The sequence below is a fragment of the Pongo pygmaeus genome, chromosome 9, assembly GCF_028885625.2.
Source record: "Pongo pygmaeus isolate AG05252 chromosome 9, NHGRI_mPonPyg2-v2.0_pri, whole genome shotgun sequence".
Taxonomy (NCBI): Eukaryota; Metazoa; Chordata; class Mammalia; order Primates; family Hominidae; genus Pongo; species Pongo pygmaeus.
Genome location: NC_072382.2, coordinates 8,417,979 through 8,445,550, shown reverse-complemented (window position 1 = coordinate 8,445,550; position 27,572 = coordinate 8,417,979). Strand labels below are relative to the sequence as shown.

General features: G+C 53.8%; 2 protein-coding genes across 2 annotated transcripts in view; one reads left to right on the top strand and one right to left on the bottom strand.

The window, feature by feature from the left end:
* The window catches only part of PACS1 (phosphofurin acidic cluster sorting protein 1), a 171,620-nt gene extending 156,928 nt beyond the window's left edge, over nucleotides 1-14,692 (top strand). Inside the window, exons 12-24 of the mRNA XM_054440604.2 lie at nucleotides 360-475; nucleotides 617-752; nucleotides 1,984-2,088; nucleotides 2,772-2,878; nucleotides 3,598-3,752; nucleotides 3,945-4,055; nucleotides 5,160-5,262; nucleotides 5,757-5,799; nucleotides 8,683-8,725; nucleotides 9,021-9,156; nucleotides 11,369-11,595; nucleotides 12,853-12,972; nucleotides 13,106-14,692. Of these exons, the coding sequence (XP_054296579.1) occupies nucleotides 360-475; nucleotides 617-752; nucleotides 1,984-2,088; nucleotides 2,772-2,878; nucleotides 3,598-3,752; nucleotides 3,945-4,055; nucleotides 5,160-5,262; nucleotides 5,757-5,799; nucleotides 8,683-8,725; nucleotides 9,021-9,156; nucleotides 11,369-11,595; nucleotides 12,853-12,972; nucleotides 13,106-13,221 (1,518 nt within the window). The 3' untranslated portion in view covers nucleotides 13,222-14,692. The remainder of the gene's footprint in view (nucleotides 1-359; nucleotides 476-616; nucleotides 753-1,983; nucleotides 2,089-2,771; nucleotides 2,879-3,597; nucleotides 3,753-3,944; nucleotides 4,056-5,159; nucleotides 5,263-5,756; nucleotides 5,800-8,682; nucleotides 8,726-9,020; nucleotides 9,157-11,368; nucleotides 11,596-12,852; nucleotides 12,973-13,105) is intronic.
* LOC129008391 (uncharacterized) lies at nucleotides 14,308-27,562 on the bottom strand. Its single transcript, XM_054440606.2, has 3 exons — nucleotides 27,463-27,562; nucleotides 16,093-16,290; nucleotides 14,308-15,058 (listed from the first exon to the last, which is right to left on the bottom strand). Exons 1-3 carry the CDS (start codon nucleotides 27,510-27,512, stop codon nucleotides 14,995-14,997), a joined length of 312 nt encoding a protein of 103 aa, XP_054296581.1. The 5' UTR covers nucleotides 27,513-27,562; the 3' UTR covers nucleotides 14,308-14,994.
* Between the last annotated feature and the right edge of the window lie 10 nt (nucleotides 27,563-27,572).

Genomic DNA, 27,572 nt, shown 5'->3' with positions numbered 1-27,572 from the left:
TGGTCTTCTAGACCGGATAAGGTCCGGTCAGGGCACCAGGGAGATGCATCTAGGGGTCCCCTCTTCACTCCTGGAGACAGCAGGTCATCAGTCCACTCATCGTGTGCCAGGAGGTTGTTTCTAACTGGATATTTACTGGATTGCAGCATATGGTGCCCACATGGGGTGTACTCAGTCACCCGTGAACAGTGGCGATTTTCCTTCAGCTGAGGCAGGAGCTTTAGGACCACTTGCTTTCGGGAAAAGAGAATGAGTAACTCTCTCCTCAGGATGGTGGTGGGGCCTGGCCAGTCTAAGGAGGCTCCTGGGTGGTCACTGAGTGGGAGGTCATCTTCACTGTTTCCTCTCCTCTATGGTAGGAAATCACTGACCAGGACATGTTTGGAGATGCCAGCACGAGTCTGGTTGTGCCAGAGAAAGTCAAAACTCCCATGAAGTCCAGCAAAACAGATCTCCAGGGCTCTGCCTCCCCCAGGTACTGCAGATGGAAAGGAAGCAGAGTATACAGCCTGCAGCTGTGCTTAGCGTAGGCTTCAGGGCTGAGGAAAAGCGGGGCTGGCAGCAGGTTTGGGGCTGGAGGGGCTATTTCACCACCCTTTCTCCACCTCCCTGGCAGCAAAGTGGAGGGGGTGCACACACCCCGGCAGAAGAGGAGCACGCCCCTGAAGGAGCGGCAGCTCTCCAAGCCCCTGAGTGAGAGGACCAACAGTTCTGACAGCGAGCGCTCCCCAGATCTGGGCCACAGCACACAGGTACTTCTGGGTGCCCCCAAAACACCAGGACCCTCTGAGATTCCCTGAACTTCAGGCTCTGTTTTGTTGGCTTCCTTGGACAGTTAGTTGGAGAGAAGAGGAATACTTGGAAATGCTCTGAACAAAAACTCTTGAAGAAGGACTAAATTAGAGAGGTCTCCTATATTCCTTGCTTACTGCCAGTGTGGAACTGGCTTCCACGCTGACCTCTAGGGTGCAGGCAGGGGAGCCAAAAACGCTGTGTGGTCCTGGCCTGCCACGGCTGTGAGTGTCGATTCCACACCACCGGTGTCTCTGCCTCCATCAGACGTCAGTCTGGAGATTGTGCCGTGAATCCGCTGTTGCAGAGGACAGCAGCCTCTGGATCTCATGGGACACCGTGACCCGAGCTCCCGACCTGAGTATTGCTGTGGTCAGTCATCGTGCTTTCAAGCCGGGAAGCCAACAATATTAAACTGTTTCAATGGAAGGACCTGAGAGTGGGCTGGAGAAGAAGTCAGAAGAACTGGGCCTCGGGAATTGTGTTCTCCTTTTGAAGGCCTGTGGTGTCAGAGATCTGGGACAGGGATTTTCCCGGCACACCTTACACAGTTCCAGTTCTGCTAGGGTTAAACAGCCAGCCTGTTCATTCCCCTGATAACTTATCAAGTGCATTGTCAGTGTGGCCTCCTGAGCTCCATGCTATTACATGGCTGAAAATGAACTTGAGACTAGAATAGCCCAGTGCCTGGGGTGAGGTATTGTCCTTCTTGTTAATCACTGTGCCTGAAATACCTTTTGTTCCCTCAGACAGCAGGTACCCACACAGCACTCGCTGCCACTCTCATTATTTCTCTCCCCACTGCCCTCGTTTCTGTTTCTCTGAGCACCTGCTGGCCGCCCTCTGCCTCTCCCTTCCTGGTTCTTACGCTGCTGCCCCTCCTGCCACCCACACCGTTTCCCGTCCGCGAGGCTTGCTGCACCTCCATCCTCTCCACCTGCCCTGGCAGGACAACCGCTGTGGCTTTGTTCCTCAGCTCCATGTGTCCTCTAAGGACTCGCTTTGCTCCTTCTTTCTCCTCCTTTCCATCGTGGTCTGGCCAGTGGGAGACTGAGTCTCCCTCCCAAAGCCCTCATATCTGTTCTCTCTAACACCCCTGCTCCAGAGGCTCCTCATGCATCAGTCCAGCAGCGCCGTCCTCAGGCTCCCCGGGGCCTCCCTAACAAGAGACACTTTCTTTTGTTCCTGCAGATTCCAAGAAAGGTGGTGTATGACCAGCTCAATCAGATCCTGGTGTCAGATGCAGCCCTCCCAGAAAATGTCATCCTGGTGAACACCACTGACTGGCAGGGCCAGGTAAGTGCTGAAACTGCGAGGCCATGTGGGGTCCTGGAGGGCAGGCAATGCCCGGTTGCATTGTCAGTGTGGCCTCCATGCTATTGCATGGGGAGGTGGGAAACTCACCGCTCCATCAGCCCTCGCCTGCTCTGAACTGAGCCTAGAACTCTGAGTTCTAGTCCAACTTCTGTCATTGTCCAACTTGCGGGATCTTAAATCACTAAGTTTGCTGTACCTCAGCTTCCTCATATGTTAAAATACAAACAAACAAAAAGCAACAGTAATTCCTCCAGGGCGCCACATGCGTCAGGCAGCATAGCGGAACGGAGGCCCCTCGAGAAGCACCGTGCTGTAACCTCCAGGGCTGCCCCATGAAGGCAGGTCAGCAGGGCAGAGTATCCCTGCCTGCTCCCTCACCGCTGTCCACCTGGCTTAGACACTGGTGCCGGGGACACCTGGAGTGTCCTAGCATGTGAAACCCCCTAAGGCTTCCCATCTCTCACACTCTGCGTGTCTTGTGGGTCGGCCCCACCCTCTCCTTACTGGCAGTCTGGAGACCTGGCTGCCTTTGCCCAGCTTCGGTCTGAACTGCAGAGGACAGGAGCCCTGCAGCTTGGTCTGGGTCTCGCTTGCCTCTTGGCCTTTGTGAAGGAGTGATGTGTTCTCACCTGTGTCCCTGCTTTCCTCCCTCCGCATCCCAGTATGTGGCTGAGCTGCTCCAGGACCAGCGGAAGCCTGTGGTGTGCACCTGCTCCACCGTGGAGGTCCAGGCCGTGCTGTCTGCCCTGCTCACCCGGATCCAGCGCTAGTAAGGGCTCTGGCCTCCCTTCTCTTGCCCTTAGAGATTCCCTCTGACCTCATCTTCCCACCCTGACTTCTAAGCAATGACAGACCCTCCTGGCCTCATCAGACCAAGAATCTGCAGAGCGGCGTATGTTTAGGGGGGTGGCGGCAGCAGGCTGTAGGGCTCGAGGCCCCTGCAGACCCCAGAGGATCGGGGGTGGAAATATCAATTCCTGTACTCCCTGCCTCCCTGCCTGGACTCCTGCCATGCCTTGACTTTCTTTATCCTCTTAAACCCATGATGAAGGAGAGGACACACAGGTTTTAAAAAGATCTTTTATTCCTTCCATCTGCAACATGCTGCTAGACACTCAAGAGTCAGTGCTTCCCCCACCCTCAGGGCCTTCTTAAAAGGCCCAAGTTCCTTGCCCTTGTGAAAGAGAACTATGGATTCCAGGCCTGGGGGCACGCACCCTGCGGGCATCCCAGGCACACTGCCAAGTCCTACGTTAGCCTCAGCGGTTCTGTCTGCTTCATGGGCAATGCCCTCTGACCCTGGATTTTTCTCTTGGTTGTGAAAGCACTGTGGCTTATTCCCTGTATGATCCTCTCTGTTTTATTTTGTGGATTGGTTTGCTTTTCCCCTGTGAGTTGTTCAGATCACAGAAAGTCAGCTCTGGGCCTCCCCCGGGCAGGATCCTGGCACCCCCTGAGCACTGCTATGACGCTCCCCTTCCTCCCCAGCTGCAACTGCAACTCTTCCATGCCGAGGCCAGTGAAGGTGGCTGCTGTGGGAGGCCAGAGCTACCTGAGTTCCATCCTCAGGTTCTTTGTCAAGTCCCTGGCCAACAAGACCTCCGACTGGCTTGGCTACATGCGCTTCCTCATCATCCCCCTCGGTAAAGACGGGAGGCACCAGGAGGGCGTCGGGCATGAGGGTTCCGTAGACAGATGCCTCATCTGGAACAGGACGGTGGGGTTGGGGCCTAGGAAGGGACAGTCAAGGAGACCAAGGCCGTGGCCAGGGACAGCTGCTCCCACACTGTCTCATCTCCTGACGAATTCACCACCTCTGGTTTTCCATCTACCAGGTTCTCACCCTGTGGCCAAATACTTGGGGTCAGTCGACAGTAAATACAGTAGTTCCTTCCTGGATTCTGGTTGGAGAGATCTGTTCAGTCGCTCAGAGCCACCAGTGTCAGGTAATGGCCCCGTGTAAGGAGCTTACTCCCACCCCCGGGGTCCACAGGTGCCAGCCTGGCTGCAGAAGGAGGCTGAGGTCATGCTGCTTTCCTCCCTGCAGCTCTCACCTTCCCGGTCACTCTGTCCATTCATTTTTCCAGAAGTGTTTATTAAGCGGAGGCTCACTGTACACAGCCCCTCCACTCTGCCAGTTTTCATCCTCTGCTATTTGCTCTGCTCCTGTTCATCTGGAAGGAACGAGGGCCATGCTGGCATAGTGGCCAGGGCATCTCTAGTTGTAGAGATGAAATACAAGGAGCAGAGAATAGCAGTCAAGTGACAAAGCAGTCACTTGATAAATCAATAACACCACACCAACCAGGTGCTTTCTTGAATATCAAATAAAGGTGGCAGGGATCAAGGGCACGGTGGCTCACACCTGTAATCCCAGCACTTTAGGAGGCCAAGGTGGGTGGATCACTTGAACCCAGGAGTTCAAGACCAGCCTGGGCAACATAGCAAGACCCTGTCTCTACAAAAATACAAAAATTATCTGCGTATGGTGGTGTGCGCCTGTAGTCCCAGCTACTCAGGAGGCTGAGGTGGGAGAATTGCTTGAGACCGGAAGGTTGAGGCTGCAGTGTGATCACGCCACTGCACTCCAGCTGGGGCAGCAGAGTGAAACTCTGTCTCAAAAATAAAATAAAATAAAATGATAAAAAAATAAAGGTGGCAGGGATCAGAATGAGGTTGAGCTCTTCCAGGCTGCGAGGTAGTGAGGGCCTGGCGCAGCTGAGAAGGAGGTGATGTCAAAAGTCTGTGGGGTGAGGCTCCTCCAGGCCACCAGATGGGTATGTGCAAGGACAGGCAGGAGCAAGTGGACATGAGAAGAAGGGTGTGCGTGGCCCAAGAAAGAGCAGGGCTTTGAGGAACTGCAAAGATTGGAAGGGAGAGGACCATCCTTGGGCTCATGATTCCTTCAAACCAGAAGGACCGTGGAGCCCCATCCTTCACTCAACTCCTAGAGTCTGACGGGTCTCAGGAAGGGAGCCCTCTCCGAGAGGGTCTGCAGGTTTGCCAGCTGAAGTCAGTAGGCAGTTAGTGATCTCTTGGCTTTTCTGCAGAGCAACTGGACGTGGCAGGGCGGGTGATGCAGTACGTCAACGGGGCGGCCACGACACACCAGCTTCCCGTGGCCGAAGCCATGCTGACTTGCCGGCATAAGTTGTAAGTTTGACCTTGAGGGGTTTCTTAAAAATAGGTTGGGTGGGTTAGAGGAATCTTGAATCTTCCTTGCTGTTTCACATTTTCCTTCTCCACATGCTATATTCCTTCATAGGAACCCAAAAGGATATGAGTGGTTTTTACCGCCACCTCCCCAGCACTCCTTCCTTGCCCAGGGCCTCCCACCCATAGGAGCCTGAGTTCATCAGTTTCCTTTCCTGCCCTTCAGTATAAAGCAGCCCATCCTCGTAGCTGGAACTCAGACGTGGGAAGCAGGGAGCGTAGTTTGCATGATCAGTTCATTTGCCCTCATTTTGTGAGCTCCACATGCACAGCAAGCCCCAGACCTTCCCCATGCCGCCCCAGGATGTGATGGGCAGAAGCAGCTCAGCATCCTGGACTCTGCTACAGCCACAGTGAGATAGGAAAGGCCAAGTCCCCAGCACTCCTCCCTGTCTCTCCTACTAACTATGAAGCTCTCCTGTGTCTCCCAACAGCCCTGATGAAGACTCCTATCAGAAGTTTATTCCCTTCATTGGCGTGAGTACTGACTCCCTCTGCTTGGCACCCCACCCGTTCTCCTGGTCTTCCTGTTCCCCCTTACACAGGAAAACAAAAGATTCATCTAGAACAGTGGTTCTCCAGACACTGGAGATTTTGCCTCCAGGGACTACCTGGCAGTGTCTGGAGACGTGTTTGGTTGTTATACTGGGGATACCCAGTGGGTGGAGGCCAGGGATGCCGCTGGTCATCCTCCAGTGCACAGGAGGTCCTGCAGCAGAGAATGGCTTGGCCCCAAGTGTCAGTAGTGCAGAGGTGGAGAAACCCTGGGCCGGGACGTGGATTGGGCTGTCCCTTTTAGTGTCCACCTTTTCCAAATCACGAACTGTTCCTGGGTCCATCACTGGTGTCTCCTGTTTATTACACCAGGCCCTGACCTCGCTGCCTTCGCCCAGGGAGTGATGTCCAGATGTGGCTCACGGGAAAGGGAGCTGCTTTGGTAGTAGTGGAAGGCAGCATTCAGAAAAGTCTGAAAACAGATACTTCTGTGTTCATGGTTGGATAGGCCACTGAGAGGAAGGCTTTCTTCTTTCCTTTTCTATTTAGCCAAGGAGAAATCTCTAGACTAGTAAACTTTGAAAGTCAAGGAAGAACCCCGTGGATGTCTCATGGCAGGTGCACTGCCGGCTGTCTGTTCATCAGCAGCTGGGCCACAGGCTCAGCCTGACCTAGGGAGGGGTCCGGGGGAGCTGTGCAGTCCTGCCAGAGGCCGGAGCATGGCACCGGAGCAGGACTGAAAACTCCGATTTCCACTTAGAAGAGCTTTGCATTTCCCTTCCAAACTAGCTTCTATCTTTTTTTACTTTTTTTTTTTTTTTTATGAGATGGAGTCTAACTCTGTTGCCCATACTGGAGTGCAATGGCACAATCTCAGCTCACTGCAACCTCTGCCTCCTGGGTTCAAGTGATCCTCCTGCCTCAGCCTCCTGAGTAGCTGGAACCATAGGTACATGCCACCATGCCTGGCTAATTTTTTTTTTTTTTTTTTTTGAGACAGAGTCTCACTCTGTTGCCAGGCGGGAGTGCAGTGGCACGATCTCGACTCACTGCAACCTCCGCCTCCCAGGTTCAAGTGATTCTCCTGCCTCAGCCTCCCGAGTAGCTGGGATTACAGGCGCGTGCCACCACACCCAGCTAATTTTTGTATTTTTAGTAGAGACGGGGTTTCACCATGTTGGCCAGGCTGGTCTCGATCTCTTGACCTTGTGATCCAGCTGCCTTGGCCTCCCAAAGTGCTGGGATTACAGGCTTGAGCCACCGTGCACGGCAAGCCCGGCTAATTTTTGTATTTTTCTGCTGAGATGGCATTTCGCCATGGTGCCCAGGCTGGTCTCAAACTCTTGGACTCAAGAGATCCACCTGCCTCAGCCTCCCAAAGTGCTGGGATTACAGGCGTGAGCCACCGTGCCCTGCCAGCTTGTATCTTTTTTTGTAATTTCCTTGAGGCTCCCTCATAGCTTCTAGACAGGGAGAGGTCATGTGGATGAGGGGGCCTAGCTCCCTGCTCTCCCTGATCTCTGCGCATCCAAGATGTGGATGTCTTGAGTGATCTCAGGAGATACCTGAGCTGGGGAAATCCAGCAGCCCCTTCTCGTGCCTTGCAGAGCCTGCTGTCCTGCAGTCTAGCCAGTCCCCAGTTAGCCCCTGGGCTGCTCCCATAGCCACATTACAGGCCCCAAGACCATGGCCCATAGCCGTGGCTGGTGGTTTGACACATCTTCGTGGAGCTGTGAGTTGCTGCTCACTCAGGCCTCGCAACCGAGAGAGAGAGAGAGATAACAAACTGAAAACAAATTAAAAACCAAAAGAGCTAGCAACCTCACCAAATGCCAGGCGAACAAGGAGAGAAGGGGAGTTGTATCCAGGAAGCCCCAGAGTGGCAATTTGTTCCTCTCTGGGAATCAAAAGAAGGGCGCATAGAGAATCGGAACAGACTTCAGCAAACACAGCCTTGCTGTCGCGGCAGCCTCCAGGCAACCACCTGCAGGCCTGTGCGGTAGATTTTGCCCCACCAGGGTCCAGCCCTCTGGACTCCCAGCCCAGCTGCCTCTTTGCCTGGGACTGGGCCCAGGTGATAGGGCCCAGGACTTTACCTGTCACTTCAGACCACAGCCTGGATGCTCACCTAGTCTGTGGCTGTGTTCTTTTCTAGCCACTGGAGGGCCCAGGCTGTCCTTTCCAGAATTCTCTATGGAGAATTGAAAATTCCTAAGGAATCCCCCCACCCCCATTCAGTACACCTCCAGATTCCAGGAAGACCAGAGAGGAGAGGGCTGGTGTCCACACCTTAGCACGTCCACTTGGCCTTTAGCCTCTCCCACCTGGCAGAGACAGAGCCATCTTCCTAGGCCCTCTGCCCATAGGACCTTAGAGAAACGACATCAGGACATCACAGTGGTTCCTGCCTTCAGCGCTTTATCCCCAGAGAAGAGCTGCAAAGTCTCGCATGCCCCACCTCATTGTTGCAACTGAGTTTTGTTTTGTTTTGTTTTGTTTGTTTCTACAGCTGGGCTGCTCCAGATTTGCCAAGATTTTTTTTATTTACTTATTTATTTATTTGATGTATTTATTTATTTTGAGATGGAGTCTCGCTCTGTTACCTAGGCTGGAGTGCAGTGGCGCCATCTCAGCTCACTGCAACCTCCACCTCCCGGGTTCAAGCGATTCTCCTATCTCAGCCTCCCAAAGTGCTGGGATTACAAGCGTGAGCCACCACGCCCGGCCCAGATGTGCAAAGATTTTAAAGCCGACAATAAAATAATGTGTAGTGATGGCTCTTGTGCCACCCATCTGTTTCTGGTTGGATCAGAACATGCCTGCTTTAACAGGAGGATCTAATGAGTGCCTCTTCTCTCCTTGCAGGTGGTGAAGGTGGGTCTGGTTGAAGACTCTCCCTCCACAGCAGGTGAGCCTGGGGCTCCCTTGTTCTGTGGAGTGAGGCTAGTGCCCTCCCTGTCTTCCCTCTAGTCCAGCAGGCCAGAAGTTAAGCTCTGGATGCCCTGAGGGAAGTCGGAGCTTGAGCAGGAAGCCTGTGGGCGCCCTCACTCCCCTGCTGCGGTGGTGGCTGGGGGAGGTGGGAGGAGCCTGGGGCCAAAGGAGGAAAGCAGGCCGCGGGATGGCAGGAACCCCGGCTCCTCGCCACCACCGAGTCAGGGATAGCTTCCTCTGGCCAACTGTGTTTGTCGTTTGTCCCCTGACAGGCGATGGGGACGATTCTCCTGTGGTCAGCCTTACTGTGCCCTCCACGTCACCACCCTCCAGCTCGGGCCTGAGCCGAGATGCCACGGCCACCCCTCCCTCCTCCCCATCCATGAGCAGTGCCCTGGCCATCGTGGGGTAAGGCTCCTGCCCGTACCTGTCCTGCCATGCCCTCCATCAGGCCCACCCACCTGATTCCAGTGACAGGCACATGGGCTCAGAAGGTAGCCACAGGAAGCCGGGCACGGTAGTGCACACCTGTGGTCCTAGCTACTCAGGCTGAGGCAGGAGGATTGCTTGAGCCCAGGAATTTGAGGCTGCAGTGAGCCATGACTGCGCCACCGCACTGTAGCCTGTGGGACAGCAAGACCCTGTCTCTCAAAAAAAAACCCAAAACACTAAAGTTAGAATTCAGAGACATATCACTAGCCGGCCTGGTCATGAGAGGACACTTTCTGCCCTGTTTCACAGTATTGGGTTGAATGAGACAATGTTGGCAGAGAGGCCTGTGAAGTGCTGTGCAAGTGTCTTGTTATGGGACCTCCCAGGTGTTGTTATGGACCTCCCAGGTGTTGTTATGGGACCTCCCAGGTGTTGTTATGGGACCTCCCAGGTGTTGTTATGGGACCTCCCAGGTGGTAGAAAGAGCATGGCACTTGGGAAATAAAACACACGTGGGTTTGAGTGGTTCTGTCTTGTCTCTCCACTGCCTTAGCTTAGACAAGTTACTGAACTTCAATTTCATCTAATGAAGAGAGGTGAAGGGGCCACCTCGCAGGACTGTGGAGCAGGTTACATAAGAACTTGGAAACTGGGCCTCATCCTGTAGTTCCAGCCACTCCGGAGGCCAAGGCCGGAGGATCGCTTGAGCCCAGGAGTTCAAAGCTAGGCCTGGGCCACGTAGTGACGTGGATTGGGCTGTCCTTTCTAGTGTCCTCCTTTTTTCTTCTTTTTTAGGGACGTGGATTGTCTCCTTTGGTGACAGTCAGAGGGCCTCTCTAAAGGAAACAATCCACGTCTCTAAAAAAGAAGAGAAAAAGAACATGCGTGTCAGCGCCTGGCACAGTGAGGCGGCCCTGCTGAGGCGCTAGAGCTGGAGCCGGAGCGGGAGCAAGCAGCGGAGCTCAGGTTCAGGCTGAATCTCTGAGACACTGGAAGCGGTGATATAGCAGGAGGCCGTGTCTTTAGGATCTCAAGTATCTACAGTTTAGATCAAGGGTCCAGCAGCAGGGGGCAGAGAGAGGGTGGAGGGGTGGGCTCCTGACAAGAAGGCTGAGGTGAGGAGAGCAGGCGTGGTCGGCGCTGGGAAGGAGCAGCCTGCCTTCCCTTCCCCCATTTCGCTGCCTTCTGCCTTCACCTCTTCCCTTTCCTTGTAGCAACAGCGAGGGTGGCATTGGCCGGCGGCTTCCCCCAAAGTGCCAGTAATGTGTTGGGTGGCACAAGGCCTGCCCCGGAGCTAGAATCCCAGTCCCTGGTCTCCTTCACCCTCTGCTCCTCGGGGCACTTCTCTCCAGGGTCTTCTGGAGGGAACAGTAGAGGAAAGGAGGAAGTACCCACGCGGCCAAGTTCTGCCCTGGGGACCTCAGGTTCCTGGCCTCCTGGAGGCGTTTTCTCTCATCTCACCCCACAGCGCAAGGGTTTCTGTCCAGCATGGATTTGGGGAGCCTTGGCACCAACCCTTCCCTCCACCTCCTTTCCCTTCCAAGTTAATCTTGTTTTTTAATGGAACCTCCGAAATGAGGCAGAAAGAGAAAAATCAGATGACTTTCCTAGCCTGTGTACCTATTGTGTCTGACACCTCCTTTCAAGACACATCAGCCCTTTTCCCGGGAGCTAAAATTATCGCTGAGCTAAGAGTGCCATGAAAAGGAGAAAGCTGCAGGTCGGGCGGCACCAGCCGCTGTCCTGAGGCTGCACTAGAGCCGCCCGCAGGGGCTTCTCCTGGGCTCAGGCCTTCTCTCCAGCTCGAGACTCAGTTTAGCCCAGGCTTTGCCTGCTGGGCATGTGTGTGTGTGCGTGTGTGTGTGTGTGTGCGTGTGCACGCATGCACTTCTGTACACACACACTTTCTTCCTTCATAAAGCTTCCTTCTCTGCTGCCCTTGTCATCCTGTGAAGCTTTTATTTGGTTTCCTTTTCGTGACTTGGGCCTTTATTCTCCCTGGCTTTGTTCTCACATCAGCCTGATTCTCCTCTCCTACATGAGCTGCTCTGTGTGGCTGGAGGGAACACAGCCGCAGCCTTCCTCAGCCTGCCCTCCCCGGGGGCTGGCGTGGCCCCTACCCCATCAGGCCTGTGTAGTTGGGAGCTGAAGGCAGAGCTGACCTCTCCTCTTTGTTCCCTTTCCTCAGGAGCCCTAATAGCCCATATGGGGACGTGATTGGCCTCCAGGTGGACTACTGGCTGGGCCACCCCGGAGAGCGGAGGAGGGAAGGCGACAAGAGGGACGCCAGCTCAAAGAACACCCTCAAGAGTGTCTTCCGCTCGGTGCAGGTGTCCCGCCTGCCCCATAGTGGGGAGGCCCAGCTTTCTGGCACCATGGCCATGACTGTGGTCACCAAAGAAAAGAACAAGAAAGGTAAGTACCCCCAAGGCCGGGAAGACCAGGGGCCACCAGGCCTCCCATCTCCTCTCTCAGGGCCTGGGAATAAATCTGCTTTTGGGATATTTGGGATGAAGAAGCATCCCATGGTCTGGCATGGGGTGCAGAGGGGGCAGTCCCACCTCCCCTCGAGGGACACGGCCATTCCTTCTGTCATGCAGGAAACCGAGGCTGCGGAGAGTTGCTTCGTCACTCTCTGCTGAGCTCCAGTACTTTAGGGGCTGAGGCAGCTCCCACTGTGTAATGAAGGGGGCCTTTCTGGCCACTGCTGTCCGGGGTGGACTGCAGACAGGGAGAGGCCTCTCCATACCACAGCTCCAGGTCCCTGTGATGCAGGAGTAGAGCACTTGCACCCAGCCCTGGAGGCCGCTCCAAAGAGGCCTCATGAGCGAAAGGACGTGGTTGTGTTTTCAGGATTAAGGGGCATACAGTCCATTCTGGATAGAAGGGGTAGCTTAAGGAGCTGGAGGGGAGTTGGAGCTGGCCCAGCTCCTGTGCGTGGGAGTGAGGCAGGAACCCCCATGGCTGGGCCAGTGCTGCGGCAGCGCCTGCCACCATTGGTGCCAGCTGGGGACCCGCAACTGGTAGTGCACCTGCAGCACTGGCATGACCCCGACCCTGCCTCCTTTGGGTGCTGCAAAGCAGCTGTGCCTATTTCTGTGTGTGACTCCCCTCTGCAGAGTTCCCCTTGGGGGTCAGGCATGGGGCTGTGCCAGGCCCACAGCCAAAACCCACGGCCTGCAGCACAGAAACTTGCAAGGGGCAGCTGCCTGCTCAGCAGTGCCCTCCCTGTCCTTGCTTCCTTTCTGGAGTGAGAGTGGAACAGGGAGCACTCCCCGGCATCCCCAGGACAGCGTGAGGACAAACTCATGCTGCACTGGCACCTGCATAGAGCATGCGCCTGATATGGAGGCAGGCCCCTGCCCCACAGGCTGCCTAGAACGTTCCAGCTGGAAAGGACTTCAGAGACCATCTGGACCAAGGTCTTCGCTGAACAGGCGAAGATATCGAGTCCCGGGAGGAGGAGTAGGACCTTAGCCAAAGTCACCAGCCCAGTGCTGGGACTGAGTCAGGAACCTGAAGATCCTGACCCACAGCCCAGTGCCAGGGAGGAGGGGTTGGTTTGCAGATCACCTCCCCTCGCCACAGGAAGAAGGGGACAGTGGGCTGGGGAGGAGAGGGGTGGTAGCTTCCCCAGGGGCTGGGACACAGGTGGCCTTGCTTGCTTTCCAGTTCCCACCATCTTCCTGAGCAAGAAACCCCGAGAAAAGGAGGTGGATTCTAAGAGCCAGGTCATTGAAGGCATCAGCCGCCTCATCTGCTCAGCCAAGCAGCAGCAGACTATGCTGAGAGGTGCGAGGGCGGGCAGGGCCGGGAGGAGGGCAAGAAAGGGACTGGAGAGGGAGGCAGGCAATGGCCTTTCCCAAGGGGCCCTGGGGAGATGGCCTGAGCAGTCTGGTCACCCCTCCTCTCCTGTCACCCCCAGTGTCCATCGATGGGGTCGAGTGGAGTGACATCAAGTTCTTCCAGCTGGCAGCCCAGTGGCCCACCCATGTCAAGCACTTTCCAGTGGGACTCTTCAGTGGCAGCAAGGCCACCTGAGGCCCTGTCTCCCAGCCACTTTCCCTCCTGGCACTGCCACCAGCCTCACCGCCTGCGGGCAGGGGGAGGCCAGCAGGCCCGGGCCCAGCATCCCTTCCCTGGCACCAGGGTCTGCCTCTCACTCGCCCAGGTCCCGAAGGACACTGCCACAGGGACGCCTCTCCTCCCTTCCCCTCCCCTCCAGCCCACCCCTGCACAGCCCCTCCTCGTTCCCGCTTTTCCCCTTCTCCCTCCTGCTCCAGGCCCAAGCCGTGTTGGTTTTGCCTTCTGGTGCCCATAGTCCCCAGGACTGAGTCCCCCAGGCCTTCCTTCACCCGACTTCCAACCTCTGCCTTGTGGTTATCAGTTTCCTTCCCGGAAATGAGAAAGCTGGAATCCTGGTCCCCAGCAGGAGAGCCTAATCCTTCCCCGGCCCCTCCAGCCACCAGGGTGTCCTCTAAGATGCAGCTGCCAGATCCACTCACTCTGTCGCCTCCAGCAGGACCCAGGGCCACTTTCCACTCTTGTGGCGTTCTCCACCTGCCCCAGAGCTTCCCAAGGGAGGGTAAGGGGGCACCCTGAGCCCACGGGACCCCTGCTCCACAGCTCACAGGGGCAGGAGGCAGCTCCCCCGCCTCCAGGACCCTGTTGCTATGGTGACGCAGTGTTTCTAGGACAGAGGGGCCTCCCAGTCTCCCCCCACCACCCGTGCACGACTTCCTCACCACCCCCAGGTTCCCTGCAGATGTCGTGTACGTCCTGAGTGTTTCTTTGGTTCTTTGCACGCCAAGTCTCTTGGTTGTACCATGTGACACACCCTGTGCACTGGTCGCTGTCTTCGTGGCTTCTGACCTTGTTGATGATGCTCCTGCCTCTGCCTCCCAGCCCCTCACCCAGCACAGCTCTGCCTGGACTTGGAGAGATGGGAGGCAGACCCCCACCACCATACATGCTGTTTGCGGCCCCTGAGACATTCTGTTTCATCTCTCATTCATCTCCCTCCTCCCACCGTGTCAGTTTTTCTGCCTTTCCCTGCTCTGTTCTTCCCCCTCCTTAGGCCCTGGCCTGGGCCCAGACCCATCCTCCCAGCCAGGTTTCCCTCCAGCAGGCTCCTTCCCTCCCTGTCACCTCCCTCTCACCAACCCGGGGTCTGAGCCCCTTAATCCTGACCGTCCGTGTTCTCAGGAGTGGTTGAGGACACAGGGCCCCAGCCCAGCCCTCCGCACCCCCCCAGCCCGGCCCTCTGTGCCCCACAGCCCCTTTGGAGCTTTTCTCTTGTCCTCTCACTCCTTCCCAGAAGTTTTTGCACAGAACTTCGTTTTGAAAGTGTTTTTCTCATTCTCCATACCTCCCCCAAGCTCTCCTCCAGCCCTTCCCAGGGCTCAGCCCTGCTGTCCTGAGCGTCTCCTGGGCCAGAGAGAGGAGATGGGGGTGGGAGGGACTGAGTTGATGTTGGGTTTTTCATTCAATAAACTGGTGATTTCTTACCGACTGCCTTGGGCTTCTGTGCCCCCTCACTGTGCCACAGGAGCTGCCCAACCCCTTTTCCACAGTGCAGCCCGACTCCAGTGAAAATCCACCAGGAACGTAGGTAGAAAAGCATACTCCCATGTTCTCAGTCATGGAGACAGGCGTGAAGGTGTCTCACCCGGCATGAGGCAGGCAGACGTCAGAAACAGGAAAGATGTCATTTCCACACCAAAAGCCCGTTTTTCCCCAGGACCCACCATCCCCAAATCCACCTCCCAAGGCAGTGACGTGTTGAGTGTGGCTTCCCCATCTTCTGATCAAAGGTCAGAACTTAGCTTCTCTCCCCTGCTCCAGGTTGGTGAAGTCTGAGCCAGTGGGGTCTTTGCCTCTGCAGGTGGAGGGAATAGGGCTGAGGTACATTTGTGGAGTTCCTTTCCCTGCCCGCCCTTGACTTAGAGATGGAAAGCAGTGGTAGCCACTGTTCCCTGGGCGCCCGGTTTTTCCGCTGGCTTCCAAGACAGGCCTGCACACACAGCCTTCCCCATGAAGAAATGCCCAGAGGTGGCCAGGCACAGTGGCTCACGCCTGTAATCCCAGCACTTTGGGAGGCCAAGGCAGGCGTTTTGCCCGAACTCAGGAGTTTGAGACCAGCCTGGGCAATGTGGCGAAACCCTGTCTTTACTAAAAAATATAAAAAATTGGCTGGGTGCGGTGGTTCACACCTGTAATCCCAGCACTTTGGGAGGCTGAGGTGGGCGGATCATGAGGTCAGGAGATCAAGACCATCCTGGCCAACATGGTGAAACCCCGTGCCTACTAAAAATACAAAGATTAGCTGGGTGTGGTGGCACGTGCCTGTAATCCCAGCTACTCAGGAGGCTGAGGCAGGAGAATCACTTGAACTCAGGAGGTGGAGGTTTCAGTGAGCCCAGATCGCACCACTGTACTCCAGCCTGGTGACACAGCGAGACTCAGTCTCAAAAAAAAAAAAAAAAATTTTGCCGGGTGTGGTGGTGTGTGCCTGTAATCTCAGCTACTCAGGAGGCTGAGGCACGAGAATCACTTGAACCCGGGAGGCGGAGGTTGCAGTGAGCTGAGATCATGCCACCGCACTCCAGCCTGGATGACAGAATGAGACTCTGTCTCAAAAAAAAAAGAAGTGTCCAGAGGTGAAGGCTTGCAGGAGAGGCAGCGCTTACAGCCCCAGAGGAGTGGATGGCCATCCAGAGCCTGCTGTCACTGGCCTCAGTCTTGGGTTCCCCAAGCCCTGTGCCCAGACGACCTCACATAGAGAGGCTCGGGGACCCAGCTGTGTGGCCCTGCACAAACTCTCTGAGCCTAGAAAATGAAAATCATACCTGCCTTCTAAATGAGGTGATAGCGGGGCTGGTGAGAGGAAAGGCCAGGAGAAGCAAATCATACCTAGTGTGACCTGGACCCAGAGTGTGAGTGTGGCTGCAGAGCAGGGTGAAGTGCCCACGAGGCCTTCCCGGAGCACAGCCAGGCGAGGGCTGCAGGGCAGGAGACGTGCAGAGCTGGGGGCCAGAGAGTTCCAGTGGAGGGGGTGGGACAAGTAGACTTGGACCCCAGCTTCTGGCCCTCTTAGGTTCTGGCTTAGACCTAGGACAGAGGGTGAAGGGTGAACTCTCAGCCTGTCTGCATCCGACACCATATCCTCAGCCTCCCCTTCTGTGGTAATAAATGCCCCACCCTGCTCCCATTCTCGGGGCCCATCCCTCTTCACTCCTTGAGGGCTTTTCTCCTACAGTCGCCCTCTCTCGTGCATGGCAGGTTCTCCCCTCTGCCAGGACTTTGCACCCACTTACATGCATCCCAAGTGGATATAGCTCGATATTAAAGACCGGAGACTTCCAGATTCCCTTCAGCTGCCATGCCTTGTCTCTGCTCCCCTTAGAGCAAAACTCTTCCAAAGAGCTGTGTGTGCTCCCCGTCTCCACTTGTGCCCACTCCCTTCCAGTTTTTTCCTCACAATCCCACCAAAAGTTTCCTTTCCACAGTTGCCAGTGACCTGGGTTGCCCAGTCCTATCAGTAGCATTGGATGCAAATAATCACCCGCGTGAGTCTTTCCACCTGGCCTGTGGACAGCTCTGTGCTCTCCTCTCACCTCCCTGGCCTCTCCTTCTTGGCCTCCCTTGCTACGGTGTCCTCAGCTTCCCAGCCTCGAAACCCTGGAGGACTTGGGGCTCCAGCCTCTAATCTAGCCTCCTCTCTCCCCACACTCAACCCTAAAGGGAGCTCACTTGGCCCCATGGTGTGAAATGTGCTCCCCTGGGAAGACTTCCCTCCTAGTAAATGCTAACTCAGTTCTTCAGTTCTGAGGCCGAAAACTGGGGAATCCTCCTCGATTCCTGTTTCTCTTGTACCCACCATCTAATCCATGAGCAAATCCTCCAGGCTTACCCTGACAGTGCCTCGCCCCTTCCTCTACTGCGATTATCTTATCTGGATATTGCAATAGGCTCCTAATTATCCCTGCTCCCACCCTCTTCTCCCTGTAGCCTGTTCTCCACTCAATAGCCAGAGATTTTTCAGAGCTGAGCAGATCGTGTTGGATTGCTGATCCAAACTGTGCAGAGTATCCCACCCACCTAGGTGTGTAAGCTGAAGCCTCACCTGTGAGGGGCCCACATGGTCTGATCTCCCAGGAGCTGCTGGATCTTAATTCCTCTTACGCTTCCCCTCCTCACTGGCCTCTCAACATTCCTCAAACACCACTCGGCCTCAGGGCCTTTGCAAGGACCTTTGGTCCTGTCCATCCTGCTGCTGCCCTCAGGCCCATGTGGCTTGCTCCCTCATTCAGGTCTTGGCTGAAATGTCACTTCAGGAGGCCTTCGCTTCTCCGACCCCTCTTTTTTTTTTTTTTTTTTTACTCGTATTTCCCACTCCTTGGCATTAATTATTCATTTGTCTCTCCCATAAGAATGCAAGCTCCAAGAAAAGAGGAAATGTTTTTCCCTGTTGTATCCTTGGCACCCAAAATACTGCTTGGCCCATCACAGGTGCACAATAAATATTCGTTTACAGAATGAAGTTCCCTCTTGCTGCTGGAATTGGGTCCCAAATCCAGATGTGCTACTCAAGACATTTTAACTGATGCCTTAGCCCAAAAGACACCTGGGTTTTCTCATAGGCTCAGAAGTAAGAAGCCCGAGCAGAGAAGAGGAAATCAGCTGTGTAGGGACAGTTTGGAGCACAAGGCAACTCAGGTGGAAGGTGCTGACTCAGACCCTGAAGCAGCTGTGCCCAGTCACCAGGAGTTAAGGCTGGACCAGAGCAGAGCTGCCCAAGGTCCGCCAGAGACTAAAGGCAAAGGGATGGCCTTTTGGTGCAGAAAGTGGAAGAGCCTCTATCTAACCTGCACGCCAACTCCAGACTGGTTTTATTTTTAAGTAAACTATTTTATTTTAGAATACCTTTAGATTTATGGAAAAGTTGCAAAAATAGTAGAAAGAGTGGCTATATACCACCCTGCCAGTTTCCCTTACTGTTAACATGTTGCATTCATGTGCATTTGTCATAACTAGTGAGTCAGTCATGATGCATGATTATTAACTAAAGTCCCTATTTTGGCCGGGCACGGTGGTTCACTCCCATAATCGCAGCACTTGGGGAGGCTGAGGCAGGTGGATCACCTGAGGTCAGGAGTTCAAGACCAGCCTAGCCAATGTGGTGAAACCCCGTCTCTACTAAAAATACAAAAGTTAGCCGGGCATGGTGGTGGGCACCTGTAATCGCAGGTACTCGGGAGGCTGAGGCAAGAAAATCGCTTGAACCCGGGAGGCGGAGGTTGCAGTGAGCCAAGATTGCACCACTGCACTCCAACCTGGGCGACAGAGTAAGACTCTGTCTCAAATAAATAAATAAATGTCCCTATTTTATGCATGTCCTTAGTTTTTCCCTAATGTCCTTTCTCCATTTCAGACTCCCACCCAGAATGCCACACTACGCTTGATCATTCTGTCTTCTTTTTTGTTGTTGATTTTAGAGACCAGGTCTTGCTCTGTTGCCCAGGCTGGAGTGCAGTGGTGCCATCTTAGTTCACTGCAGCCTGGAACTCCTGGGTTCAAGCCATCCTCCCACCTCAGCCTTCTGGGTATCTGGGACTACAGGCATGTGTCATTACACCTGGCTCTTTGTTTTGTTTTGTTTTCTTTTGTTTTTTTTGGTAGAGATAGGGTCTTGAACTGACCTCAGTTATCAATCCTCCTACTTTAGCCTCCCAAAGTGCTAGGATTACAGGCGTGAACCAACACATCCAGCCCATTCTGCCTTCTTAGGATCCTTTGGGCTGTGACATTTTCTTAGACTTTTTGATCTCTATTTTTGATGACCTTGACAGTTTTGAGGAGTATTGGTCAGGCATTTTGTAGAATGTCCCTCAGTTGGGGATTGTCTGATGTTCTTTTCATGGCTGGATGGAGGTTATAGGTTGTGGGGAGGAAGACCTCAAAGGTGAATGCCCTTCTCAGCACAGCCTGTGAAGGGCACATGCCGTCAACATGACATCACTGATGAGGTTGACCTGGGCTCCTCACTGTAAAGTTCCACACACCTGCTCCCATGCTGTTCTCTTTGGAAGGAAGTCGCTGGTGCAGCCCACACTCGGGTGAGGCGTTGATTGTCCCTACATGCATCATCTGGGATTCTCCTGTACAGGAGGTTTCGGACTAATCTTTAAACTGCTTCTTTCGCCACCCCTTTCACCTGCTGTGTCCAAGGACTGACAACATTAATAGCTGTCACCGTCACCTACAGGGCATTTCCTTTGAGCCAGGCTGCTGCTGAGTGCCTTACATGGTTTATTTCATGGAGTCCTTAAAGCAGCCCTCCCTGTGAAATCAATTCTGCTGATGCTTCCTTTTGCAAAGGAGGAAACCAAAGGTCAGAGCCTCCCCTCCCAACTCTAGAGCCTCCCATCTAACCACTTATGTTGCGACCTGAACACTCACAGTCATCCCAGACTTCACATGGCCAAAGCAAGACTCCTGATTTCCCTTGATCTTCCCCAGTCGGTAATGGCACCAGCCTCAGTCCTGTTACTCCAGCCAGAAACCCGGACTCATCCTGCGCCTCCCCTCCCAATCCATCAGCAACTCTTGTCCACGCTGCCTCCCAAATGCTGTTTCCAACTGTAAGCCAGGGCACCTTCCTCGCGTAGAGTCCTTTGTCGTCCTGTCCTCCCAGTGCCCTCTGAATAGAGGCCAACCACCGTCCACCAGGCCCATGGTCTGGCTCACTACCTTCACTTCTAGTTGCTTTCCCCCTGCCATGCTCACCACCCTCGAGCCACAGCTGACCTTTCCGTGCTCACATCCCTCTCCCAACCCCAGAGTACGCTCCTTTTCCTTTAAGATGTGGCCTTTGTATCACCTCCTCCAACAGCCTTCCCCAACCACCCCACCCAAAGCCTGGTTGTTAGCCTCTGTCTCTTCAGTCATAGAGTTCACTATTACCTGCAGCAAATGTCTCTGTACCACATTCGAATGAGAGCTCCAGGAGGACAAAGACCCAAGCCGCCGGACTCACTGTTGCAGTACCCAGCACCCTGGCATGCGGCGGACCCGCATGCAGGTTGGTTCAATGCGTGAGTGAGGGTTAAGTCACTTGTCCAATGCACACAGATCGGCTGAGAAGAGGTCAGGTTTCTAAACGCCATCATCTGACTCAGGCCATATCTCAGGGCCCTACTCAGATCCCATCTTCCCAACCATCCATACATCTGGCTTTTATTAACTTCCTACTAGTTCGTGTCCTAGGTACAGCATGAACCTAGGTTGGGTCCCAACCTATACAGGAACTCTAAGGCCAGTAGGGGAGACAAACAGACCATCACCACACAGCATGACAGGTTGCACTGGTGCACACGGGAGGGATGTCCACCCTGCAGGAAGAGGTGTCCAAGAAGATGTCCCAAAGGGAATGACACCTGAGTGGCATCCTGAAGACATCTGACAAGGATGGATGTTCTGGGCATAGGAAGTAGCATATGTCAAAAGCAGAGATAAGGGAGAATGTGGCCGATGCCGAGAACCACACAGGGCTCAGTGCAGCTGGAGACGATGGGGATGGTGAGTGCCAATGGGGCAGGAGCGGAGGAAGAGTCTAGGCCCTGAGGAGCCTTGTAGCTGTTACTGTTACTACTGTGAGCCGGAGCAAGGATTGCACACTCTGTCCTGAGAGACAGGGGAGCTGGCAAAGGGACCTAGGCAGAGAAGTGAGACGATGTATTTTAGAAAGATCTCCTTAATACAACATGCCGGGAGAAACAAGACCTGCTCTGCAGACCAGCAGATGAGCTTGAAGGCTGCAGCAGCCATTTAGAAAAGATGTGATGAGGACATTGTAAAGGTGGAAGGGTTGGAGGGGAATAGATAAATCTGAGAGTGACTTAAGAGGTTGAATTAACAGGTTTTGGTAGCTGGTTAGAAAACAAGAGTTGAGGCCGGGCATGGCGGCTCACGCCTGTAATCCCAGCAGTCTGGGAGGCCAAGGCAGACAGATCACTTGAGGTCAGGAGTTTGAGACCAGTCTGGCCAACATGGTGAAACCCTGTCTCTACTAAAAATACAAAAATTAGCCAGGCATAGTGGTGGGCACCTGTAATCCCAGCTACTTGGGAAGCTGAGCCACGAGAATCGCTTGAACCTGAGAGGCAGAGGTTGCGGTGTGCCGAGATCGCGGCACTGCACTCCAGCCTGGGCAGGCGACAGAGTGAGACTCCCGTCTCAAAAAAAGAGGCCTGGCATGGTAGCTCAGCACCTTGGGAGGCTGAGGTGGGCAGATCACCTGAGGTCAGGAGTTCAAAACCAGCCTGACCAACATGGTGAAACCCCGTCTCTACTAAAAATACAAAATTAGCCAGGCGTGGTGGCACATGCCTGTAATCCCAGCTACTCAGGAGGCTGAAGCAGGAAAATCACTTGAACCCTGGTAGCAGAGGTTACAGTGAGCCAAGACCATGCCATTGCACTCCAGCCTGGGCAACAAGAGTGAAACTCCATCTCAAACAAAAGAAAACAAGAGTTGAAAGAGAGTCCAGGACAGACTGACTGCCCTGTGAGAACATCCCTGCAGGAGATTTGGACAGGACTTAGTGCTATTCCAACTGGAAGTGGAATATATGGGTCTGGGTAGAGCTCAGGGGACTGATCTGGGCCAGAGATGGAGATGTGGGCCTCCCCACCTTGTGGGAGAGCTGACGTTGGGGAGAGGTGAGCTCATCCCTCGCTGGGCTGATCTCCTTCCTGATCACATGGGCACCTGCTGTCCACACCACACAGCTCACGCTTGCTTCCGTTCAGTCTCTGCCGCCTCATTTATGGCTCACCTTCATTCTGAATGCATCTCTGTCCAACAACACTGCAGGCAGAAGCTGCCCCATATTTCTCATTCTTTTTCCACACCTTGCACTCAGGGTCTGTTGACTACTAAGCTTGATGGTGATGAGAATAAACAACCACTAGGAATAGTGTCTGTTATGTACAAGGCCTAATGTTAAGTCTTTATGCCTTTTTTGTTTGTTTGTTTGTTTTTTCAGACGGAGTCTTGCTCTGTCCCCCAGGCTGGAGTGCAGTGGCGCGATCTCGGCTCACTGCAAGCTCCACCTCCCGGGTTCACGCCATTTTCCTGCCTCAGCCTCCTGAGCCACCACGCCCAGCTAATTTTTTGTATTTTTAGTAGAGACGGGGTTTCACCATGTTAGCCAGGATGGTCTCGATCTCCTGACCTCGTGATCCCCCCGCCTCGGCCTCCCAAAGTGCTGGGATTACAGGCGTGAGCCACCGCGCCCAGCCCCTTTATGCCATTTTATTGCATTCTCTGGATGACCCAACAAAGTAGGTAATAGGAACCCTGCTTTACAGATGAGGAAGCAGGTAAAATAACAGACCATGCCTAAAAAGTGAAGCCATTAGGAAATGGAGGAACGCGGCTTTGAACTTAGCTGAGTCTGACCCCAAGGCCTGCGGTCCCTCCACTGAGCAGGGCAGGACCCGTCTACCCTGGCTGGGAGGTCACAAGGAAGAGAGGGTGCAGATTTGCCATATGGCCACAGGACAGGAACCAGGAGCCTCTGGGGACAGCTTTGAGTGGACTGATTCTTGGCTCAGTGGCAGAAAGAACCAACAACTAGTGGTGTCCAAGGTAGACAAGGGCCCCTCAGGAAGCTCAGGAAGCTGGGGAGACATGGTCTTTAAGGAGCCTCCCATCTTGAGCACTTATGGGTGAATGTGCTGACTTTTTTTTTTTTTTTTTTTTTGAGACAGAGTCTCACTCTGTTGCCCCGGCTGGAGTGCAGTGGCACGATCTCGGCTCACTGCAACCTCCGCCTCTCAGGTTCAAGCAATTCTCCTGCCTCAGCCTCCCAAGTAGCTGGGACTACAGGCAAGAGCTACCACACCTGGCTAATTTTTTGTATTTTTAGTAGAGACGGAGTTTCACCATGTTGGCCAGGCTAGCCTCAAACTCCTGACCTCAAGTGATCCACCCATCTTGGCCTCCCAAAGTGCTGGGATTACAGACGTGGGCCACTGTGCCCGCCCTTATCTGCTGACATTTCAAGTGGGATGATAGCCTTGGCAAAAGTGCCCCAGCCACTTCAGAGAAAGGGAAGGAATCTAGCCAAAAGAAAAAGAATAATTTAAGAAAGCAGATTTCAGTGGGACGAGGGCTTCCGAGGATCTAAAGGGATGCAGTAAGAGAAGTGGGAGTGATTTTCAGGGAGGAAACAGTAATATTAAAAGTAGCAAGAACAACTTCCCAGGCATGGGATGGCAGGGGGCTGCTGAGCACTGTGGAAAGAGCATAAGGAGCTGAATCACCACTGGGCATGGATTTCTTCCTTTATTCTCCATTTACTCAGTGCCCATCAGCAGCCTGGCATGAGATCAGCAGCTGCTGGGGGAGCACAGGACAGTGCAGGATGAAGTAACAGTCTCTTCCAGACACACAGTGCAATCCTCAGAGACAAGATAAAAAACCAAGTGGCTGAAAGGGCCGAACATATGCGAGGCTAAGCGATAACAGCATGAGAACCAGCAGGGAAGGCCCAGCCTTCCCCCACCAGCACACGGGGTGGAGCAGCCAGCACCTAAGGAGAATCACAAAGGAACCACTGAAGCCCACAGACGGTGAGCAGAACAATCGGAGTGAGGAACCTGCACAACTCACACAGGGAGATTGAGAAGTGTTCTCTCCATTTACCGGAAAAAAGGTGATAAAATAAATGTGCTCCTTGGCCGGGCGCAGTGGCTCACACCTGTAATCCCAACACTTTGGGAGGCTGAGGCAAGCGGATCACCTGAGGTCAGGAGTTTGAGACTAGCCTGGCCAACAAAAAATTAGCCAGGTGTGGTGGCAGGCGCCTGTAATCCCAGCTACTCGGGAGGCTGAGGCAGGAGAATGGCGTGAACCTGGGAGGCAGAGGTTGCAGTGAGCCGAAATTGTGCCACTGCGCTCCTGCCTGGGGAACACAGCAAGTCTCTGTCTCAAAACAAACAAACAAACAAAAAAGCCCATTAAGCCTGGTGCAGCCGCCTTTCACTTCTCTGAGCCTCAGTTTCTTCACCTGCAAAACAGAGACACTGAAACAGCACTTTCAATCCAGGGTGCACAGCACAGGCACCACTTAAGTTTTAAAGCCACAAGAGGTGGCCGGGCTCCGTGGCTCACACCTGTAACCCCAGCACTTTGTGAGGCCGAGGTGGGACGATCGCTTGATCCCAGTAGTTCAAGAACACCCTGGGCAACATACGGACAGCCCATCTTTACAAAAAATAAAAATTAGCTGGGCATGGTGAGCACCTGCTTGTAGTCCCAGCTACTCAAGAGGCTGAGGCGGGAGGATCACTTGAGCCAAGGAGTTCAAGCTGCAGTGAACTATGATTGTGGCACTGCACTGCACCCTGGGTGACAATGGGACCTCGGCTCTTAAAAAAAAAAAAAAAAAGTCCACTTTGGGAGGCCGAGGTGGGCAGATCATGGTAAATGGTAAATGGTAAAAATAATGGTAAAACCCTATCTCTGGTAAAAACACAAAAATTAGCCAGGTGTGGTGGCATGCGCCTGTAGTCCCAGCTACTCGGGAGGCAGAGGCAGAAGAATCGCTTGAACCCAGAAGGCGGAGGTTGCAGTGAGCCAAGATTGCACTACTGCACTCCAGCCTGGGCCACACAGCATGACTCCATCTCAAAAAAAAAAAAAAAAGTCCCAAGAGGTGCCCAGGATTCACCCTGGCACCACTAAATCTCAATCTCTAGAGGAAAAGCCTTCTAAGAAAGTTATTTCTCAAAAGATTTTGAAACCCAGTGTCATGAAGAACAAAAGTGCCTTGCGCTCCATATTCTGTTTCCTCCCTGTGAACAGAACATGCTGGCCAGATGGGAGTCCAGTCATGGTTGGATGTAGTCTCTATGCACAGAGGCAGACTTACCAAAATGCAATCAGTGCAACATATATGTAGGTATATATTTTGAGACAGGGTCTGGCTTTGCCACCCAGGCTGGAGTTCAGTGGCATGATGTTCTCTCTGCTCACTGCAATCTCCACCTCCTGGCTTGAGCCATCCTCCCACCTCAGCCTCCTGAGTTGCTAGGACTACAGGTACACACCACCATGCCTAGCTAATTTTTGTATTTTTGTAGAGATGGGGTTTCACCATGTTGCCCAGGCTAGTCTTGAACTTCTGAGCTCAAGCAATCTGCCCGCCTCAGCCTGACAAAGTGCTGGGATTACAGGTGTGAGCCACTGAGCCCAGCCCAACCAGTGGCAATATATCTGGAAAATAAGGCCAGTGTGAGGGCTGAAGGATCACAGATCCCAAATGCAACAGACCCCAACCTCAGGGGCCCTGGAGGAAAACTGACCAGCTGAAATGGATAAGGATAAACACAAGCTCAGCACTGATGCAAATAACATAATCAATGGACATAAGAAACAACAGAAGGTGCTTCCGGAGAGGGGGGCTGGATGGCTGAGGACAGCAGTCACAGAGATACATTTCATTGTAACTTGCTTGTTTGCTTCTTTTTTTTAAGTTTTTTTTTTTTTTTTTTTTTTTTTGAGACAGAGTCTGTCTCTGTCACCCAGGCTGGAGTGCAGTGGTGCCATCTCAGCTCACTGCAACCTCCGCCTCCCGGGTTCAAGTGATTCTCTTGCCTCAGCCTCTCCAGTAGCTGGGACTACAGGCATGTGCCACCACACACAGCTAATTTTTGTATTTTTAGTAGAGACGGGGTTTCACTATGTTGGTCAAGCTGGTCTCAAACTCCTGACTTCAGATGATCCACCTGCCTCAGCCTCCCAAAGTGTTGGGATTACAGGTGTGAGCCACTGAGCTCAGTCTTTGTATGTCTTTTGAATGTTGCACAAATGAAAGTATTGGCTATCCGGAAAAAATCATGCCAGTCACGGTGTCTCATGCCTGTAATCCCAGCACTTTGGGAGGCCGAGATGGAGGACCACTTGAGACCAGCCTGGGCAACATATCGAGAACCTGTCTCTAAGAAAATAAATTGGAAAAAAAAAAAAAAAGCCAGGTGTAGTGGCATGCACTTGTAGTCCTAGCTTCTTGGGAGGCTACAATGGGAAGATTTTGTGAGCCCAAGAGTTTGAGGTTACAGGCTGGGCCGAGGCCAAGGTGAGTGGATCACCTGAGGTCAGGAATTTGAGACCATCCTGGCCAACACGGTGAAACCCGTATCTACTAAAAATACAAAAAATTAGCTAGGTGTGGTGGTGGGTGCTATAATCTCAGCTACTGGGGATGTTGAGGCAGGAGAATCGCTTGAACCCTGGAGGCAGAGGTTGCAGTGAGCCAAGATCGTGCCACTGCACTCCAGCCTGGGAGACAGACTCCATCTCAAAAAGAAAAAAAGGAGTTTGAGGTTACAGTGAGCTATGATCACACCACTGCACACCAGCTTGGATGATAAAGTAAGAACCTGTCACTTAAAAAAAATCATTGGCAGAGCACAGGTTTGAGAAGAACCTGGTTGGATGTAACTGAGATGTGTAAAATAGAGGGTCTTCACTTGTGTCAAAGGCAGCCCGATTTGCAGCTTTTTTTTTGTGGACAGGTGGCATCCTTATTATGGGGGGACCGTCCCTCTGATCTCTGCAGTTCATTCCTTGTCTCTGGTCACTGGGCCCTGGGCTGATCACCACCTTCTGAGCAGGACCCAGACCGACAAGCTAGACTACACCCAGAAAGGAGAAATTGGAATGGGGAAGGGTCAGGAAACTGCGGTAGGACTGAGTGAAGAGACCAGGGGCAGCCCAGGGAAGAGATGAGACCACGCGGGGCACCATCGCTGTCTCCACATACCTTAACTGACACAAGGGAGCAGCCTTCTTTCTGAAGACAGAGCTAGGGCTGTGGATGAGCACTGCAGGAAGGCACTTCGGGGTCTATCAGAGGAAATTTTTGCTAACCTTTCGAGTTGTCTCAGAGCCAAACGTAGTAAGCTACCTGTCACCAGATGTGCTTGAGCTAAGGGCACTGAACCACCTCTGTCAGAGATGGTGCATCCCCCACCAGATGTGACCCCGGGATGCGGAGCCTGGGGTCAGATCTGCGAGCCAGATAACAGCGGCACTCACTTCTCGGGTCTTCGTGAGCGTTAAGTCAATGAACCCAGGGCACCAAAGCGCGCAACACGCAGCAGGCGCTCAATTAGTGGCGCCTCGCTCTGTACTCCAGGAAGCCCAACCTTCTCCCTGCGCCTCAGTTTCTCCCGACGTCCTCAATGGCGCCATGGCGCCACACTAGGTACCTTCGGGTTCGACCTCCCGAGCAGCTCCACACGCTGAGGCCCCGCGGCATTTTGCGGCCGAGGGCACCCCTCGGGGCTGGCGGGCCCCGGGAACTGCGCCCCGGGCGGGT

Coding starts and splice junctions, on each gene's coding strand:
- LOC129008391 (XM_054440606.2), bottom strand. CDS start 27,512: ATGCCGCGGGGCCTCAGCGTGTGGAGCTGCTCGGGAGGTCGAACCCGA. Junction 16,291..27,462: donor TCGGGAGGTCGAACCCGAAG/GTACCTAGTGTG, acceptor CCTCTGTCCTAG/GTCTAAGCCAGAACCTAAGA. Junction 15,059..16,092: donor CTGGGTCCAGGTCACACTAG/GTATGATTTGCT, acceptor CTCCACCTGCAG/AGGCAAAGACCCCACTGGCT.